Genomic DNA, 20846 nt, shown 5'->3' with positions numbered 1-20846 from the left:
TGGAACCAGAACTATATCCCAGCATGCAGTAGACCAACACCATCCATCATTCCACCTGCCCTGAGAGACTTTTATGGCAAGAGACTATGGAGCCCAAAGTCATGGACTAGCGAACTCCACGGACATTACAATGGGATGGCCTGTAGACCACAAGAATGCTATGTGTGTTTATACATCAAAAAGCAAGATAGGTGATGGCAGTTAGTTGGGATGTATGGGAAACTGTGGGACCACGCAACATTTCTTGCACAAGTGTATAAAATAACAAAAAGACAAGCAGAAACGCATCAAGAATGGAGCGAACATTTAAAACAAGTGTATTTTTAAAAACATTTATTGAAATGCCTTCATTGCATCATGCAGGATACAAAAATCATGATTAGAAAACCTTTATAACTATGCTAAGAAGTAAAATCAAGATACGTCAGGGAAAAAGAATAATTACAGATACCAAAGCAATTTATTCTGATAGTGTTTTTAAATCGCTGGATTATAAGATGTGATCTGCACAGATGATAACAGTTACCTTGTGATAACTGTCCCTCCTTTCATTGATTCAAGTCAAAACTGACCGATGTCATGCTAGTAGAGCAACCATATCACCTGTGTGTACCACACAAGGAAGAATGCATCCCCTTCTTTACAGATATGGGGAGTACAACAAAAATATTTTGCCAGCAAACTTGTTTTGCTTTCAGTTTCTCATCTGCTTCATCAAAAGCCATTAGCTTTTCATCGTGAAAAAGGCCTAATGTGCTTTCTCTTATTACACAAATTACATAGCACAAGTATTGACTACTGAAATAGAACCTCATTAAAGTCAAAGAATAAGAGACTTTCTTGAAGTTCAATTCACTTAAGCTTCGCAGTATTTCTCAAGGATTTGGAATTTGGGATTTTTAAATAGGAGACCATTGAATCCTCCTTATTTTCATTGTTTTAGGAATCTCAGTCCCTGATGCTTAAAATTTTCATGCTTTTTTACCCATACGCTGCTCAGTGTAAACCCTCAGAGCCTGCCTTTCTATTTTAATTCTGATAGCGTTATTCTGAGTAGATACACTTCTCCTTGGCTAAAAACAAAGAATTTAGACAGGTAGATACTTCAGTCTTTGCTTCATGGAGAACCAACATTTGAGGTTTCAGCAAAGTGTTCGTTTGGCACAGAGAAAGATCAGAACCACATCAGGTGGGACCTGACTACATAAAATCGCTGCAGGGTCCAGAATCAGCTCAGTCCATTCAGCACAGAAAATGACAAGAGTCCTCCTAATGACAAAGTTAATCCTTGTTTCCATTTCGTATCCTTGTGGATAAATCCATCTGTATAAGGCTCTCCTTTTCTCGTTGAGCTTCATAGATACAGACTTTAAACTTAACAGTCGGTATCACTGGGTGGTTTAACACAGTTGTGTAAAAATTTAATTGCTTTACAAGTCATGAAGAGTTTTGGCACTGTCCCCTTATAGGAAGTTAAATACACCTAACAATCTGAAATATTACAATAAGGGAGTCATATAACTCTTTGGCTCTGTTGTAATACTTAACTACTAAGGCAAGGACCGTGTGTACCTTAGGGCAGCTGTTTAATTCATACTTTCATAAAATACTTGACTAAAAGTTTTTTAAAAGTCACCTACTCACCTATAAACATCAATTGCTGCATATTAAAATATATGCCATTACACCTTTTTGTTCCGTTACTAGAGTTTCTGCATACCGATGAGAGCACAGGCATTCGTCAACTGTTGATGAAGACATTCTCTGTTTAAGTGAATTGGTACAAAATCAGCGTTGAATCCTGATGTTGTCATGTTAAATGGCCGGTTTATTTGTTTCGGAGCACTTTGACTCTCTCAACAGCTTTAGCTCTTTTGTCTCTACAAAGATCAACTAAAATAAGTAGCAAGTCCCCCTTTTCAATGCATTTAGAAAACCCTTCTGTTCCGAGGCTTTGGCTGCACATCATAAGGAGGATATTTCCAGAGTGTTCACTGGTATTTCATGTGGCTTTTCAGATTTTACTACATATGGCTAACTTCATACGTTAACGTTATTGCAGTATGCCCTATTGCCCCATTTTGTTATAACATGAAGTGGGTGTAGCCTTCCGCGCCTGTAACAATAACATCCATCCATATCCTCATGGCTTCCGGTGTAGGAGCGACCATGTAGTATATTCGGTCATGTGTCTTAACACTGAAAGTGAGTAGTGGGTTGGGACTCTAAAAGAAGAAAGAAGCAGAAAGAAGGATGTCAAGACAAAGGAAAATCAAATTGGCAACAGAAATAAAATTACTTACAGGGAGATTTAAAGCAGGGTTAGGGGGGGGGAAAGGCACCATATCCTACACTGCAGCACTGGGAACAAAGATGTGTTTATCGCATATGCATCCAGTATAAATGTTTTAATATTTCCATTAGACTGTCACGTAGCAATACAGGTGTCCCAACTTCATACCCAAACAAGTCCTCTCGAGCAGGGATTATGTCCAGTGGTCAAAACCGCTTTGGCTTTCACAAATCCACGTATTGAAGATAATCAGATTGTTCATATTCAGACTGACATCTCAATTACAGATGTGACCAGCAGGTAGCAGGTACCTCCCTCCCTATGATAGTCGCATGCAGCCACCCCTTACTTTGCCAGAGCTACTGATTTTAGTGGTCTTGGCAGCAGACGATGGAACTCCTCACAGCAGATACCAATGTGGGTCCATCATGTGGCAGGAAGGCTCTTTCTTATTTCCACTTCACCAGTATAAACAAACAGTGCTTGTCACTGCTCTGGCCTCATCTCCACTTTGTTTTTTGTTTGTTGTTTTTATAATGTCAACTCCCTTTGATTTTACTGCAGTTACTGCACTCAGAGTACTGCCATATGACTGATACTCAGTCAAAATAACAAAGCTTACCTTATACGCATTCTTTAGATGATCATAATAGACCTCTTCAATAGCTTGAAAATAAATTACACCTTTTAATTTAGTTTCATGTTTGTCTGAAATGGAAAAGAGAGAACAGCTCTTGAAAACTGAAATGAATGGTACTTCAAGAGGCAAAATGTTATTCTGCATTTTCACACACGTTCAGCAGGTAAGTAACTGGATTAACACTTCTGCTTGTGAAATACCCCACAAATCTTCACTCTCAAGAGATGCATTTCCTGCTTGCTCTTCTTTTCTGGCTGCTTTCTGAGAAAACAAGGCTTCTGCAATTTGACTGTTTTCAAGGCAGATCCTCACTGAAGCACTTAAACCTTGCAGCCAGCAATAGCCAATAGATGGAGAGATGTTCCTGGGATGCATCCAGTCTTCCAGTTCCAAGAACACCAGACAGACTTCAGATACTGCTGAAGTCTTACAACACAGCTAGCAGGCTAAAGTCTACAGTTTTCCTTCAGAGTAATGCTATGGAAAGCAAATTTGAAATACAGTTTGACAGCAAAAGCCTTACATTCAGTTAGCATTTACTCTTGCAATTTAAAATGCTTCTTCCTGTTACAATTCTCCCTCAGTGTCTTCTGCTTTACTGCAACGTTAAGTATTCCCAGAGGGTGTCCTGGAGCATCAGAACTGCATGCAATACTGGAGGGCAAACTTCCTCCCATGCCCACTACTCTTGTACATGGGGACTGTAATGCCCTGTGATGCCATGTTAGTATCGCCTTAGCACTGACCAATCAAACAGAACATCTTAATTAGTCACATGAGAGATTCTGCTGTCACTGTGAATGCTCCTGGCCTCAGCTTACACCCTATCAGTAACTGCCATCAGTTTCCAAAGCTTTAGATGATTAATAGCAAAAAGAAATGCTAGGTACCAAATGATGCTATGCTGGGAATCCCCCTGACAGCCCCCAAGAGAGGCCGACAGAAGTACTGAGGTATAAGACTGTGACATTATAGCATATGCTATGAAAAGCTAAATACAATACTATACAGCAAAATATATTATTTATGCAGCATAGGCAACTGCACTAGATTTTAGGGCAAGCACTTGGTTTAAGTAGACTCGTGGAACTAAAACAACCTACCAGTACTTAGAATTCAATTACACTGAATTTACAGCACCAAAATTTATATTGGAAGTCTACTGTATAATTAAGGTCTGGGCAGATCCTCACTCATACAAGCAGCTGCATTTTTGCTTAGCTGGTACAGAATTCTCATGAAAGTGTTTGTTGAGACTTAGGAGAAGTTTTCTTTAGTAGCTGAAGTTGCATTATGGCAGCTGTGCTGCACTCAAAACCAAAACTATTAACTATTTAAGAAAAAAAAGTAATCAGTACCTGACGGGGATGGTACTGTATGTTATAGGCCTTGCTAACCAATAAAGCAGATGTTAAGAACAAAGTAAAATAGCATGTTTGCTCATCACATTCTTCCAAGTATTACTGCAGATTTGTAAGGAATCGACACTGGATATCTAGTTAATTCCAACGATGTATTTTTAAGATGACATGCAATTCATTACTCTGCCATCAAATTTAAGTTCCTCATGACTTGTTGGAAAGCAACAATGTCATAAAATGAAATGGAACAGCTTGGGTGGTTTTTTTTTGGTACTAGATGTTTTCTTGTGATGCTTAGAAATCAACATACCCCTGTCTGGTGTCTTTTAACAGCAAAAAATTAGAACGTAACATCATTTTTCCACCTTCCTCTGAAGCTCAGAAATTAAACTGTATGTAGATTCACACAGCAAGCTGTCAGACATGTGCCTAAATTCCAAATCTGGTCTTAACCTAAGGTAACAGTGCAACGTCTGTATAATGGCTCCAGATACCATAACACATTTTTGCCTACTCAAAACGTGGCAAATGCTAAGTCTATTCTTGTGTATTAAATACCTTGAAACCCTTCTTAGCACATCAAATGAGGGGACTGCAGAAACATTCAGTTTAATTGTAATGGTAAATATCACAACTGTTACTCTTTTACAAAGGATACAATAAATCGCTCTGTCATTAGGGGGAGTATATAACATTTAAAAATAAATTAGGTGGAGCTACTATACTGTGTACTAGAAATCCGGTGATCTTTTTTTCCTCCTCTTGCCTATCCACATCTCCTTTTGACTGCTAGGCACTACTGCATCATTAGGTTTAAACTCTATAGGAAAGCAATTGCACCAGCCCCAAGAGTGTTAGTAAAATACTCAATAAAATGGAATTATAAGTTTTACTTGGGACTCCACACATGCTCATATCACAGCTGAGTTGAGAGTGAAATAGAGAGACAGATGTAGCCTAACAGCGATCCTGCAACCTACCTGCATAATATGTAAAAGTTCTCTTGTTTCTGTCAAAAACAAACCATCGTTTTTTCCATGTTTTAATTTTCCCTCCCATCTTAATCAGAAAGCCTCGGCAGGTCTTCTCTGTGAGGGAGACGTGGTAACAGGTCTCTATGTTGTGACCAGCTGTTTCAATATGACTTCGTAGATCAAAGTCTTCCTTTCTAATAGGCAAATAGCGAGTCAGTGGACGAGCCTGAAACGAAGAAAAGAAAACCTTATTATTTTAATGGAAGCCTTCACTTCTCTTTCACTCTTTCTGCTACAAGGACATACGTGTCAACTGCCTGTACATTCTCACAATGAAGATAACAGAAAGAACCTTTAAAAATGCAACTTTATAGAAGTGGATTTAGGGTATGGAAATTTCTTGAAATCATTGGTTGATGAGCTGGCAAATCAGAATGGCTGCTTTAGAACTAAAACACGAATTAAATGTGAAAGGAGCGTTACTGATTTAGATGGAACGTGAGAACTTCACTGGCATGAGGTTAAGCAAACCCATCACCTCCCTGGGCTAGATGTATCTACATTTAAGTATTATGGTATCTTCATGTAAAATATAAATACTAAGAACATACTGTTACAGGAAAATTCGGAAGAAAGAGTGAACTGTAACCTAACAAATACTGCTGTAAACAAAACAGAATTGCTTACAAACTAGTTAAACATGGTATCTGGTTTGCAGTCAGCTATACAGTATGGATAACTGAAGTGTATCCCTCTGCAAGAAACAGCAGAGCAGCACAGGAAATGGTGCCTCAATTTTGGTCACAGTGCAGGACAATGTTGGCATTAAGACAGATAGGATAAACTTGGAAAACAAATTGGAGCAACTTGAAATCTCTGCCCACTAAAGAGAGCGTGCCTGTTTTCTGTACCTAGAGGGACTAGGCACAGAAATTCATTTTAAATGCAGAAGACCACTTGTCTCCCAAGGTTTGTGCTACAGCCAAGGCAGACAGGCTACAACATAGGGCTATTCAGAACAGAAGCTTAGGTTAGCTGCCCTGAATGACCCATGGAAGCAGTTTCTCACTCAACAGTGACTTCACAGAACATGGATAACATAATCTGCCCCTGCTCCATGTCTAAAGTTAGCATTTTAAATACCACCGTGAGTCACAAATCTAAGGGACTTTCTCTCGCTGCATTCTCAAGAAATCTCTCTGAGCAATGGGAGATGTGTTGCTTGCGAGAACACCCTTCTAAAATTATGCAGTCCTGTACGATACAAGTTGGAACTAGCTTTGGCAAGCGTGAAGATGGAATTCCTTCCCCTAGTTGACATTTCTAAGCATCAGGAAGTACAGGAGGGGAAAAGTCTGGAAATTGGGTCTCACTGTATAAAAGAAAGAAAAAAAAGCAAAGAAAATGATCACTGTTTCTGACAGGTAGGGTTTGTCTTCCTGCCAATCCAGTCTACAGTCTTGCTGCTAAGTCTCCCAATTAGCAGCACCCAATAGGGCATTTTATTACAACACATGGCACGCTCCAACTTCAGATATTGATATCAGCATGAGATTGTTGATTATGTCATTCTTGAGTTATCATTAAACTCTCAGAGATAAAGAAGAAATTATGCATACCATTTAATATTCTTCTATTACATTTTATTATGAAAACAAAGGAATAAGCTGTTTCAGGTTAAGAATCTTTAAAGTTCCTTTGGGGTTGCTCTGGTGTTATCAGTTAAATTTAGATTAAAAAAACCAACAACACATAGTAACTCATAAAACAACGATTTAGCAAAAGCAGCACCAATGAAAGCAGAAATGTATTCAAATATGGCATGAGATCTTCTGTACTCATCTAATTAAGATGGAGACATTGTCTTGCTATACTAACAATAAAATGTCTGAATAGTCTATTTGCTGTACCATGAAGATCCCCTTAGCTGTAGCAGAATAAAGAAACAGGTAAGAAAGAAAGCTCAAACATGTCTAAATCCTAACCTGAAACAAAGATGTCAGAGATAATACTAATGTTACTAAATAATGTTTCCCACACTGTACAGTCCCAAGAACATTAAAGAAAACAGTTTCTTCTCCAGAGAAGACATGGAGCTGAGAAAGTGTCTTTATCTTTTTTCCAGTCAAATATTTGGGAATTAACAATTCTTTAGATATAAGATGCTGAATAGATCTAAGCTAATATTTAGATTTAAATAAATACCCAGACATCTACGACTCCAATAGCTCAAACATAGCTCTAGTGACTCAGGTGCACCTCAGAAATACTAAATCCATTTCTTTAAACGGAAGTAACTCTGTTTACCATTTGCAGAAGTACCCTCAGTTCCTCTACAGTAGGAGTCCTGCACTTTCGTGTCAATGTATCTCACCTGTGCTCTTTGTTTCTCTCGTATCTTCACTTCCTTTTCAATTAGTTTTTGCCTCTGGCTAGTTTCTTCTTCCAGTCTTTTTTCCAGTTGCTCTCTGCGGCGTTTCTCTTCTTCCAGAGCTCGCTTTTTAGCTTCCATCTCCCGTTCCTAAGTACCACAGCACATGCAGGACGATTATATGTGAAACTACACCTCATATGTCATTTCTAGCTAGGATTAAACTCCTTTTTGCCTCTTGGGTTGTCAGGAATACACATCCAGCAAAGCAGACTAAGAACCGGAATTAGAAATGCAAATATCACCATTCTAGAAATGACGGTTCTTCATAAGCAAGTCTCTTAGCAGGTATGGGAGCAATGCTGATTAGCTTCTGATGGATTTTTGCCCTGAACTCACAGAATCACAGAATTGCAGGGGTTGGATTTGAACGCAAAAGATCATCAAGTCCAACCCTGCGAGTAAAGCAGTTCCCTACAGTAGGTCACACAGGTAGGCATCCAGATGAGTCTTGAGTATCTCCACAACCTCTCTGGGCAGCCTGTGCCAGTACTGAGTTACACTTAGCATAAAGAAGCTCTTCTGCATATTTGTGTGGAACTTAAGAGTGTTCCAGTTTTTGGCCATTTGCTCCTTATCATATCACTACAGACCACTGAAATCCAGCACCATCCACTTGACTCACGTACTTTAGATATCTGTAAACACTGATCAGATACCCTCTCAGTCTTCACTTTTTTAGGCTGAACAGTCCCAGATCTCTCAGACTTTCCTCATACAGGAGATGCTCCAGGCCCTTTATCACCTTTGTTGCCCTCCACTGGACTCCTTTGAGGAGTTCCCTGCCTTTTTTGATCTGAGGAAACCAGTACTGGACACAGTATTCTAAACATGGCCTCACCAGGGCAGAGTAGAGGGGGAGAATCAAATCCCTTGACCTGCTGGCCATGTTCTTTTTAATACATCCTAGGATACTGATGGTCTTCTTGGCCACAAGGATACACTGCTGACTCATGGCCAACTTGTTGTCCACCAAGACCCCTAGGTCCTCCTCTGCGTAGCTCCTCTCCAGCATGTCATCCTCTAACCTGCACTGATGCATGTAGTTATTTCTCCCTCAGGCTTGCTTTTATAGAACCTCATCAGGTTCCTCTCTGCTCAGCTGTGCAGTCTGTCCAGATCTCACTGAATGGCAGCACAGCCTTCTGGTGTGTCAGTCACTCCTCCCAGCTTTTTGTCATTAGTAAACTTGGAGAGGGTGGACTCCATCCCTTAAGCCAGGTTGCTGATGAAGATATTGAACAAGACCATAACCAGCACTAAATTCTGGGGAACACAGCTAGTTACAGGCCTCCAACTAGACTCTATGCCACCGTTCATAACTCTCTCTGAGCTCAACCACTGAAATAGCAGTTAATGCATATAGGCTCAAAGATGTAGAAGGAGAACAAAACCAGACAAAACTAAAGGAGGAGAGGCAATTCTAAGACTCAGTTAGGGGGTAAGCTATTTAGGGTCCAATCTTTAGGAGGTTATTACCTAACTAAGATGTCTATTCTTATTTTTACTCATAAAATTAAATTTTACCCTGGACTCAAGCAGCCTAGTCTTTTCAGCATGTGCTTGTTTCAGAAGTCTCTCCATCTCTTCTATTCTTGCAACATTTGATGTGCTAGCACTGTATGGGGAAAAAAAAAACAAAACATACACAATAACACTGCAGTTATTTAAAGGAGTATTTGATATTTAAAACCACATGAACCATTTATAAATTGATACTGTCCTTATCCAATTCAGTGCAGTAGCCACTAACAAAAATGACTTATAAAAGTGTATGATACACACTCTCCACACAGAGTTGTGAAAAACTCAGCCTCAAGTACCTAAAATGGATCCTGACAATCCACTGGGATCCATCATCTTCTCTCAGATAACAGGATATAGATGGTGGCAGTTATCATGTCCTAGCAGAACACATTACTGATTGTCAGAGGTCGGATGAGTAGCCATCTGAATATATGATTCAGAACTTTCTGGCTGTGAACTGTCCATTTTATCTCACTTAGCTCATCATCAGAAAATACTTGATACAGATAAGGTTCACTACTAAGTATCCCTAAAAGCTATTCAGTGACAGAGCAGTGTCTGATAGTGTCTGGCAGTTAAAATAACCGGCAAGCCAAAGAAACAAAGGTGATCCCAAAGAGTGCTAGATCCTGGCCCACCACAACATAGAGCCAAAATGGCAAAGGTTATAGCTATCTTGCAATAAAAGGGTGCTTGGATGACACTTTCAGCTTGCTGTCAAAAGCAGTGTCATTTCTACATCCTGTATCCAAAGGCTCTGCAGTGCTCAAATCAGAGCAAAGGGATCCTAATGTGCAGATGATAAAGATATTTACAGTGCATCCTACAGTCACTGCTGAATCACCACACAAGATCAGTACACAGACTCTCTACATTTCTGGCTTCATTTGATGGCAGTTTTCTCATTAAATCTCCTTTTACAGATTTACGATACTCACTGCTGCAGAAAGTTCCAGCTTACTGCAATGACTAATTGTTCCTTTAAACGCAATTATAAATACCTTAAAATGTCAAAGATACGTGATGTTAAGAATATCTTTTATGCCCTTTGATTCACAGTGATGTTTTGCTTCTAGTACAGGCACCCTAGCCTTTCAGGATTTGACAACACTTTTGTGGTTAACAATTCAGACAAGTCCATCAAAAAGGAGTGTTTTTCTATTTCATATGATCTGCCAGAATTTTAATCTGTTAAGTAAACTCCAGTGTGGCTCAGCAGATACTCATTTGATAATATAGAAGTTGTTTTGTACTCTTTGAGAAGTTGCTTCCATCTCACTCTTAGCTTCCACAACAAGGTATGTATTTAGGAGTGGGAGTATTTGCTTCAGATACTCTGCTAACATTCTGAAAGCCTCTGCTAAAATGTATTCTCTTCCTTGCAAAGGGCACCATCTCCTGCCTATAGGCAGCTGATAAGCAATACTATGCATCTTTCTTCCAATACAGATTGTGGCACTTCACCTCAATTTAAGAACCGTGGCATTTTTATGATATGCTGTCTATTTTATTTTTCATTTTATGCTGTTTGGGATGAACAGTTTATGTTACATACTAGCTGTGTTGTCATTGCCAAAGTCAATAGACAATACAAGGAAACTGAATGGATTCAAATGTTTAGGGTACAGAGAAACTTGACCTGGGGTTATTCTGGAAATGCTAACTGATTACTCAAGCATCAGTGGGTGCCAAGTGGTATGTTTATTTGTGCTGCTCAGTAGCACACAGACTAACTATGATGGACTGAAGTAGAATGGGAGTAGTCCAAATACGTGCAGACCACAAAAGCAACCGGGCCATCAATAAAAATTCATTTTAATGAACAAATTTGGAATTTCATTAATTGAAGTAGGTTTTCCCATGTAAAAATGGGAAAATACTTCAGCTTAGTTAAATTCTTCCATCTTTGATGCACTTATCACTGCAGAGATCATTCCCAGCCTGTGTGCACTATCAGAAACTATCCACATATCTGTCTGAAACAGAAATCCTCAGAACCCGAGTCCTAATGTGATTTTGCAAACAAGCAAAATCTCAGCCAGCAGAATCAATGCCACAGGTATTTTCTAAGCTCTAAACACTGCAGTGATAAAGACTACAAGAGGAAATCTGTGGGTTGATCCCCTGTTACAGGAAACAGATGCTGATTATAACAACAAAGTAGCTCAAAAAGCCATCCTTGTGTTTGCCAGAGATTCTAAATCCACTCTTGTTTAATTATAACCTTGTGACCACCACACAACAACAGAAGTGAAGATTATTTACCTGGAAATGTTATCTGGTGAGCATGCTGATATGCTTGTCTCCATACTGTCAGAACTGTCTAAGCTTAATGTATCAAAGGCATGGTCCTTGTAGCTACGATCTGGGTAATGGAAGCTATTCAAATACACGTTGGATTCAGATGCTGTTCTGCTGTAGAATTCAGGAGACTTCTGCCTTTGGTTTTCACATATACGTTGATGGTTATACCCTATAGAGCACAGAGGAAACGTCTATATTACAGAGAAATTCTGGGACTTGGACATAGAGTGTTAAAAACACAAGCATTTAGAACACCAGCTCAGACTTAATTGTTATGTGATCAAGATACTATCATGACTGAAGGAAGACGTAGGTTAGTACAGCTGACTTTTCAAGATATATTACTGTATGTGTATTACAAGTATGTAATACACATAAACTAGATGTAACCCTGAAAGGAAAGTGGCTGAATTCAGAGCTCTAAGAAAATTATCACAAATTAAGTTTAAAAAAAAACAAAACAACAAACTCTTGATACTCAAAGACTTTATCAGTATTTGTTTGGCTGCTCTAATTGAACATGCATTACTTGTTGTCTGCGTGGGGAACTCTGGCTTCTGATAACCGTGTTTTGAACACAAGCTACCTGTCACTTCATCGCAGTCAGTAGCGTGGGGGTTATCCCTTGGAGTTCTGAAACTGCATTACACTTAATGGGATTAACACAGATCCCTATGGCTTAATGACTCGAAATAAAAGCGTAAATGAAGTTCTGCAATATTCAAGTTCTTTGCTCTTTTACTTTTCTATGAAGTCATCCCTTCTAAAAACCCACCCCTTCTTGACCACTGAGAGTTTCTTTCTTTTTTTTACTATGTCTCCTTTATAAACATCCATTGTCCTTGGTGAATAAAGCAGCAGTATTTATACTGACTTACAGAAAGACTGGAATGCAGTGTAGAGTAGAATGATAACTGTTGTCTTAAGGTTTAATTTACAAATTTGATAACGAATGCAACTTCACTGTCCATCTTATCTTTGAATCCATGCAAGAATAGCACTTATAGTTTTGATCCTAAGAGTTTATAATATGGTTTGCACAATTCTGACTCAAAATGGGAGCTTGTGGCTGATCTGGAGTCTGACAGTGACTGTCGACTAAAGGAAAACCTTCCATTCAGACAGGAAAACAGATTTAAAGTAATACACAAACATGGAAGAAATATGGACAAGCACCCAAAGGCAGCAATGTTCACATACAAATTTTTACTGGACACCATTAAGATGCTGCTTTTAGGCAAACACGTTTGAAGTGGAAATGCTCTCCTGCCTTATTCTCTACCTGAGTTTACACAGTAACTGCCCGCTATGGGACATATCAGCAGGGAGAATTTCATTTCAAGGGCCGAAGAAACACAGCTCTACCTTAGAAAGGTTGTAATATTCTCCAAAGCGTCATAAAAGCATGACTAAAGCTGTATAATTAAAGCATATTTATTAAGGAAATGAGGCCTACAAGCATTCCCGAAGCATATCAATTGTTTCCCCTTTCTTCCATTTCACTTCCCTCCATACAGTACAAAGACTTCTTGCAGACAATTTAGGCTGGTTTCCAATGAACTAATAGAACTGCGCTTGCCATTTGAGAGAACAATAAATTTCAACAGAAGTTCAATTGCTCTGATTAGTAAAAAAAAGATGAAAAGGATACAAATACACTTCAGCACTTACAGATAATAGCATCACACAACACAGATGTTACTGATTTAGGTGTGCAGTTTGCTTTCCTCCCATTATTATGGTAAATGCTGCTGTTACAGCAGATACACAATTACCTTTCACACTTGAACCTTTGGAATGACTAATAGCTCCTGTGAAATGGTTTTCAATTATTCATGATGGAAAAAGAGAAAAAATAAATTACTGAAAGAAACTGCATTCAAATGAATGTTTTTCTATCAAGCCTTTTGCAAATGTTAGTTTCATAGTTAATATTACACTGAAAAATAGGCCCATCTTAAAGGTACAGAGCAACATACCGGTTTTACGCTTTCCCTAAAGGAAAGTCAACTTTCTAGGAAGATAAAGAACCCATTTTTAAGTAAAACATTAGTCAAATTTATGCAATCATGCAAATGTAATTAAACACTGCAAGGCATGTCTCTATCTAGCCCAGGGGTTTGGTTGCAAAATGGCATGTGCTTCCAGAAACGATGCAGAATGCAATGCTTTCATTTGCTCCTCATGCCCTAGGGAATGGGCAGCTCACAGCTTGGGATGAGCTGTGCACTGACCCCCAAGATGCCTCTCAGTCTCATTTCCAGCCTCATTGACGCATCACACGTGCAAAATCAATGTGCTAGAGAATTAACTGCTCAACTGTCTATTCACAGAACATGCAATTAAAAAACTCCCTTTAGAAGCCACTAAAAGTTACCCACGTGCCAACATCGCAAGTCTAAGTTAATACAGGAACTAAAAAAAAAACGTTTCCTGCTGCATAAGTTTGCATTCCCAATAGTAAAATAGTAAGCTTAACACTTATCAGCCATGCTGTTCAGCAAAACAGGACAAGTATCCATAAAGCCGTAGCATCAAAAAAATCCTTAGTATTTGTCATGTAATTCCAAAACTAACCCAAATATACCGCTACAGAGAAATCATGGAGAGGTCAGAACTACAGGCAAAAGCTGTTATTAACAACAGCACTGTCAAGTACGTTAAAATACAGCACTTCATAAAATAAAGGTCCAGGCATAACATTTTATTTCTATTCTATCTTCTTTTTTTTTTTTTTTTTTTAACATTTTTGACATTAACATGTCAAAATATACATATTTTTTGTATGGACGCATTCCCAAAGTAGGAAACTCAAATCTTCCTCCCCACTGTCACCTACAGATCTGCAAAGAATCCCAGATTTTCTGCTCTACTTGTTTAGCTGTGAGCAAAGAAGCAAAAAATTAGGCCTGCACCAAGCTGCAGCTCGGCAGATATTAGCATTACTCAGAAGTTTTGTTGTGACAGTCTGCGTGACATTAAAAAAGAAAGAACTTTTGAAGAACCGTCATTATTTAACAATTAACACAAGAATTTCCAAGATGTCAGAAACTACTTGACAGTGCGGATGCGATCAGTACTTTCGCCAAATGACAACAGTTGCAGCCATGGAAAGGGATGCTTTCATACCTTTTCTAGATTTTCCTGAGAAAAAGAGTAAAAAGAAAAAGAAAACCACTTTGAAAATCTCATAGTTTGTCTTTAAATGTAGACATTGCCCTCCGCCTACTCTTCTTTGGTAGAGCCTAAGAAGCATATGAATAACCATTTCTCTGGTATCCAGCATGTCTCAGCTGTTACTCCCAGAACTGTGTGCAGTTTTTTGTTTCATCTCACCACTTGCCATCCTCTCCACCCCTGGGACTGAGCTGTCCAATGGGCCCCCACTCCTGCTGTCCTCACACAGGCTCCTGGTGACCAAAACCCATGGGACCCTTTTGGGCCCCCATTTCTACCTGTGCAGTGACTTGTCTCTAGATTGTGCCAAATAACTTGGCTGTTAAGAAACAGACATTCCCATGAATGACTTATGTCAAAGATAAGATAGATATCTATCTTCAATATAAGTTGTTTGTAACTCTGGGAATGATTATCTGGGAATGATTATTGACAGTCACTATTGGTTGTTGAGAAGGTCCAGAGGAGGACCATGAAGATGATCAGAAGGGTACAGCAACGCCCCTATGAGAACGGGCTGAGCTGGGGATCTTCAGTCTGCAGAAGAGAAGGCTCCAAGGAGACCTGCCAGCAGCCTTCCAGTACCTGAAGGAGGCTTACAAGAAAGATAAAGGGTAGATTTAGACTTGAAATTAGGAAGCAATTTTTTACTGTGAGGGTGGTGAGACACTGGAACAGATTGCCCAAGGAGGTTGTGGATGGCCCCCTCCTTGGAGGTATTCAAGGCCAAGCTGAATGGGGCTTTGAGCAACCTGATCTGGTGGGAGGTATCCCTGCCTATTGCAGGGGGGTTGGAACTAGGTGATCTTAAAGGTCCCTTCCAACCCAAACCATTCCATGATTCTATTTATTAAAATATTTTTAAATGTTATTTATTAAAAGTACAGAATTTCCATGGGTTCTGATCTCCAACTTACTCGTAGACATTACTTGCTCCTGCACAGAGAAAACCATGTTCAAACTTGAGTTGCTGTTCTTCATTTCCTGACTTCATTTTTAACTTTGAATTATTAGTCACAAACTTTCATACTAACTTCTTAGACAGAAGTAAGAAAAACTGGAGAAAGCCAGTCAGAGAGAATTCATACCATTATTCATTTGGTAACTCTCTCATAACACCCACGACTAGCTGGGCTGCCCAGGGAAGTGCTGGAGCCTCTTATCTTGAGGTATTTAAGATATGTATTTGTGGCACTGAGGGATATGGATTAGTGATATTGGACTGAGGGGGTAAGATGGATGATTAGACTTGATTATCTTGAACATATCTCCATTCTAGATGACTCTATGGCTGCATTACAGCCCATGGACTAGGCCATGACCAGCTACCTGGCTGGGTTCTGCACTGTAACAGGATTCCTAGGAACCTGGAGAAAGAGCAAGGCGGAAACTTCTGTGATACGCTGCTGAGACAAAGCAGCTTTCTGCAATCAAGAACCACTGTGCTTTAAGGACTAGAGAATGCAACTACACTCTTTGCGTTCCTCTGACACAAGTAAATTGAGGGTGTTCTGTTGTTGAATGCAAAGACAGTAGAACTGTAGAATGGCTTGGGTTGGAAGGGACCCCAAGGATCAAGTTCCAACCCCTCTGCCACAGGCATGGCTGTCAGCTGCCAGATTAAGCACTAGATCAGCTTGCCTAGGGCCACACCTAACCTGGTCTCAGACACCTCCAGGGATGTGTCATCCACAGCCTCTTTGGACAGCATGTTCCAGCACACACTCTCAGTAAAAAAACGCCCCCATGAATAAGTCCTTGTATTCCTGCATTTGTGTTTCGATGGCCACTCTTACTGAGCAAATCTGAATGTTCAAATAAAGCTCTTGACAGCAACATTTCCCTCTCATAAAGCCCATGTGTCAGAATAAGCTGTTAAGAACCATCCTCTTTCCCAGTATGAATCAATCACCAAAGGTTCTCTTTATAATTTGATATTTCTATTCAAACTGTTGAATCATTTAAAGAATAATGATCATCTTCCAGTATGGAGGACAGTGCAGCACACATACTGTTCCTGGCATATGACAAGTATTGTGGCAAGAGCCTTAACCAGTACATCACACTCTATCCTGCTTTACTTTTTTGTCAATCCAGAATTCAGTTTTGGTTTGGGGAGTTTCTTTCTTTTTCACTCTTAAGATAAAAAAAATCTGCCTATGCTCTTAGGCCAATTTTTTTAACTGTTGACAAAAATGGAACAGAAAAATATAATAACCATTTTAAAAACTTTGATTAGGTTTTGTCATAGTGTTTCAGGCCACACATCATTTTTTGCAGTCATTTACTAGAAATAGTTTCAATATAACACATGATCTTTTGCCATCAGAATTTAGTCAAGCAGCCCTTACTTATTTTCAGAACGAAATAAAGCTTTTTCAGAACAAGAGCATAACGGTGAGTCTCAATGTACTTTCAGGCTATTCCACCCAGGCAAATGCATTGTAACACAAAAGCTTTCTAAGCTGGGTATGAAGCTCCTTTTGTATTGCATCTGAAATATATCAAGCTACACTGGCCACCACAGTAGGTCTGTGGAGGGCCTGTTGCACAAATAAAGATCAAAAAGAACAAATCCCTACTGGAGCAGATCTATGAAGTGAATGTATTAAGTCATGATCTCTTCTCAGCAAGTTTGTTCCTTACAGGCACTTAGAACCTCAGTGAGTATAGCTGACTTCAGTTGTGCTTTTTTACTTTTACAATCTGCTAGCTCTGACAGCACCTATAAAGACAGGATGGATGCTGCCTCAGCTCAGTCTTAGCACTAGGTAAGGCTTTCTTACACTAACTTTGTAATGATGCAGAAACCACAAAGAAAAGAAACTAACAGATGGAGCTGAGGAGCAATTCCTTTTGAAGAGGGGATAATTACCAAACATGCATTTTGTTATAACAAAAAAAAATTAAGTGTATCAATTCAACTAGACAAACAGCAGACAATTCTACACTTTAAGAGACCACATCTCAAAGATTAAGTACTTTTTGCACCACAACTGTCACGTTCCTGTTACAAATAAGCAACTATCTATGCAAGGTAAACATCTTTGCTACATTGTAGCCCAAATATCTAAGGGAAGTTACAATACTACAACTACACATGCTCCAAGTCACCATGTTGAATGACTTTCTGGGGAATTACTTTATCTAGGAAAAAAATACATGCCAGTGAAAAAATCTTTTTCTGAAACTGTAAAATGAAAAGACTTAAACTAAATAAATAAGACAGCATGAAATATTTTTAATGAATTGTCCCCAAATTAGTCAAGTTATCCAGTTAGCAGAAAATGAAAGAATACACATTGAGTTGAGTATATTTAATGATCGTATCCTTCAAATCTGTATACACGACTGCGCCACAACCTTCACATCTTATTTTGTCTAAATCTGTAAACAACATTGAGAGCTTATGTTTTTCAACACGGAGCAATTTTTGATTTTACAGCCCCATTCATTATACTAATATCAATTTCACGTTTATTTTCTGAAAACTGAAACTAATTTAAGTCTTACCTTTATGCATTCTTCTTGATTCTGACTCTTTGGTCATGGTTGCCAGGCAGTGAGGAAGTACGCTGCCACAGCTGTTGCTCTGTCCTAATGGTAAATGTCCCTGCAGGCAATAATATGTGCTTAAAACTTGTGTTGAATCAGCAACTAATGTTAAAATAAGTTGCCTTGTCCTTAATATCGTTGTCATCTCAGAGGAGTCAGCTATTAATATTTTAGTTTTGAACAGTCTCTAATTAAACAAAAATGTTTGCCTATTATTATCTCCCTCTTGCTTTTGTTTTCTTTTTTAACCATGTCACAAATAAGGAGTATTCTCACATAATCTCCACATTACTGGCTGGAAGTTGAAAGGAAAGCAGCCTGCTGAGTCTCTACAATCAATTTAAACTAACCTGCCAGTAAGGTTCTTGAAATACATTGACTGTAAATATGTGATGACTATTCTATCACCATATTTCCAGATGTGAATATAAAGGCTGGAAGCATGGAAGGTTTCATGCCTCTTCCCACATTAACCCAAATTTCTTTCACAGCCAATGTCAGACATGAATTTGAGGGATTACACGATACTACAGTGCTGTTCAACATTTCCTCCAACACAGTATGCTTTTCATATAAAATTGGAAGGCTATTAATAGCATGCAACTACGTACTTTAGATGTAATGCTTCGTCCAAGAGTAGAACTATTGAAGTGTGGTGACACAGTTGGAGCTGTTTTCTTGCGAGGCAAAGTATCGCTCATGTACATGCATTCCCTGTGCTGTTTCTTTCGCTCTTCCAGATTTCTGAAATGCTTCAAATGTAATTTGTTTAACAGTTTTGACATAAGGAATTGACCTACTTGCTCAGTTATGCACTATACGAAATATAGTGAAGGCAATAGTCTGAGATTTCACTGGAAAGAATGAAATACCTCCCACTTCACAGTGTTACATAGGATTTATACAACTGTCACAATAAAAAAGCATTCTGATTAAGAAAACATACTAAATTCATGTGCACTTTTTGTATACATGTCCCTGTATCTATCTATCTATCTATATTTAACTTGAGTCCAGTGTAAAGCAGAATCCAAATAAAAGAGGAAAACCATTTCTTTGCAAGTTATTCTAATGAAGTGGCAGCTTAAAAACAATACAGCTTTTGAAAGGCGTAGTTTAAATGTATAACAAAGATTAACTTTAGGATTTCAAATGAAGCCGGAGGTATATTATTGCCGCGAGTCTTCTGACAATTATAATGGCTCCTAAACATGAATATTTGCCTCTGGATTATTCATATAAAGGAGAATTTTTAATCATTACCATTCTATAACCCATTGTATTTATTTTTACATGAGCAATGTTTTAACAATCAGAAAGCATCACAAGCTTACGATCTAACAAGTCATTTAAAAAAACTTTCCATGTAGATCAACTTCACGGCCACCATAACAATAACAAAAAAATCCCAAGTTATCAGCTTTGAGTCTGTTACCTGTTGTTGCCTGCGGTGTTTCTTAGCTGGCAGAGGAGGAGGTGTATCAGATAAAGGAATAGGATCTACATGAGTAGCCATGACCTCAGGCCAATGGACTGATGGAAGTTGAGCAATAGAGCGAGGAGAAAGAGAGTGAGGAAACACAAATCCAGAACAGAGAGGTGATCTTAGCTTTATAGAAAAAAGAGAAATTACACACAGAGTTTTCTTTTTGGAATTGCTCAAAAGATACGGCACATACAAGCTGCAGTTTTAGCACTGTGTTTGTGGATCATTTAGCAGGAAAGATTTGTTGCGTTGGAAATCTTAAGGCACAGCTATCTTTCAGAAGCAGCACAGAAACACTAAGTTTGTAAACTAGCTGCTGCCTCCTTGCCACACAAAGGTAGGCATGTTTACAGGTCATAAGACAAATTCATTCTATAAAATGTGGATTTATTAAAAATGCTGCAATCACTACAAAGGTAAAAGGAGCACAAAGAAAGAAAAAAAGGAAGAGTAAACTATAGACACAGACTGTGGAATAGCTAACATAAGTAGAAGTTACCCATCTCTCCCAAATATCCAAGATATACTTTCCTCCATAACAGGGAGAAAAACACACGAAAGGAACACCTAAACACCACTGAATGAGTAATAATTAAATGTGTTCACAGACCATATATCCACAGGTGCATTATGTTAGTGTTTGACAGGCAAAGACTGTCACTTATTGCTGCTTGGGTCATAATCATTTAGGTTTGTTGGCCTTTGAAGTACCGCCTACAACATCAACTGGACCATTCCTCCAGCTTTACTATGAAGCCATTATCTGATTTGATAACTGGCAGATGAGAGTTTGCCTCAGGGTCAGTTTATTACATATTAAATTAAAACAAAACAAAACAAAAAAAGGAAAAAAAAAAAAAGGCAGCAATGAAAGAACAATGCAAACAAAGGGAAATGTCTCTCAAACAAACCTCTTTATTTTGTGGCTGGCTCGTCAGCACAGCCGTGGAAGGCTCAGTGGTACCTGCGTCAGCATCTGTGGGGGGCTGAGTGGAAGGGGATATATTCGTGGAATTGCCATACAGCTCACTAATTTCACTTACACTGATATAGCCCTAAAAGGAGGAATTCAGAAGTTAAAAGGAGCAAAAGCAAAAA

The 20846-nt window shown here is 38.8% G+C and overlaps 1 protein-coding gene across 6 annotated transcripts in view; it reads right to left on the bottom strand.

Annotated features, from left to right (window-relative positions):
* Positions 1-325: 325 nt before the first annotated feature.
* The window catches only part of PHLDB2 (pleckstrin homology like domain family B member 2), a 64453-nt gene continuing 43932 nt past the window's right edge, over positions 326-20846 (bottom strand). For 2 of the 6 annotated variants that reach the window (XM_072351294.1, XM_072351303.1), the window contains 10 exons: positions 20660-20803; positions 19698-19871; positions 18874-19014; positions 18221-18320; positions 11492-11699; positions 9227-9317; positions 7643-7789; positions 5275-5494; positions 2916-3001; positions 326-2225 (listed from right to left, as the gene is read on the bottom strand). In XM_072351294.1, coding sequence (XP_072207395.1) covers positions 2085-2225; positions 2916-3001; positions 5275-5494; positions 7643-7789; positions 9227-9317; positions 11492-11699; positions 18221-18320; positions 18874-19014; positions 19698-19871; positions 20660-20803 — 1452 coding nt within the window. In that variant the 3' untranslated portion in view covers positions 326-2084. The remainder of the gene's footprint in view (positions 2226-2915; positions 3002-5274; positions 5495-7642; positions 7790-9226; positions 9318-11491; positions 11700-18220; positions 18321-18873; positions 19015-19697; positions 19872-20659; positions 20804-20846) is intronic. The other 4 variants (XM_072351313.1, XM_072351320.1, XM_072351329.1 and 1 more) reach the window with 2 other exon arrangements.

This window comes from Excalfactoria chinensis, chromosome 1, assembly GCF_039878825.1.
Source record: "Excalfactoria chinensis isolate bCotChi1 chromosome 1, bCotChi1.hap2, whole genome shotgun sequence".
Classification (NCBI taxonomy): domain Eukaryota; kingdom Metazoa; phylum Chordata; class Aves; order Galliformes; family Phasianidae; genus Excalfactoria; species Excalfactoria chinensis.
The sequence above is the reverse complement of the archived record's forward strand: the minus strand, read 5'-3'. Positions and strand labels throughout refer to the sequence as shown.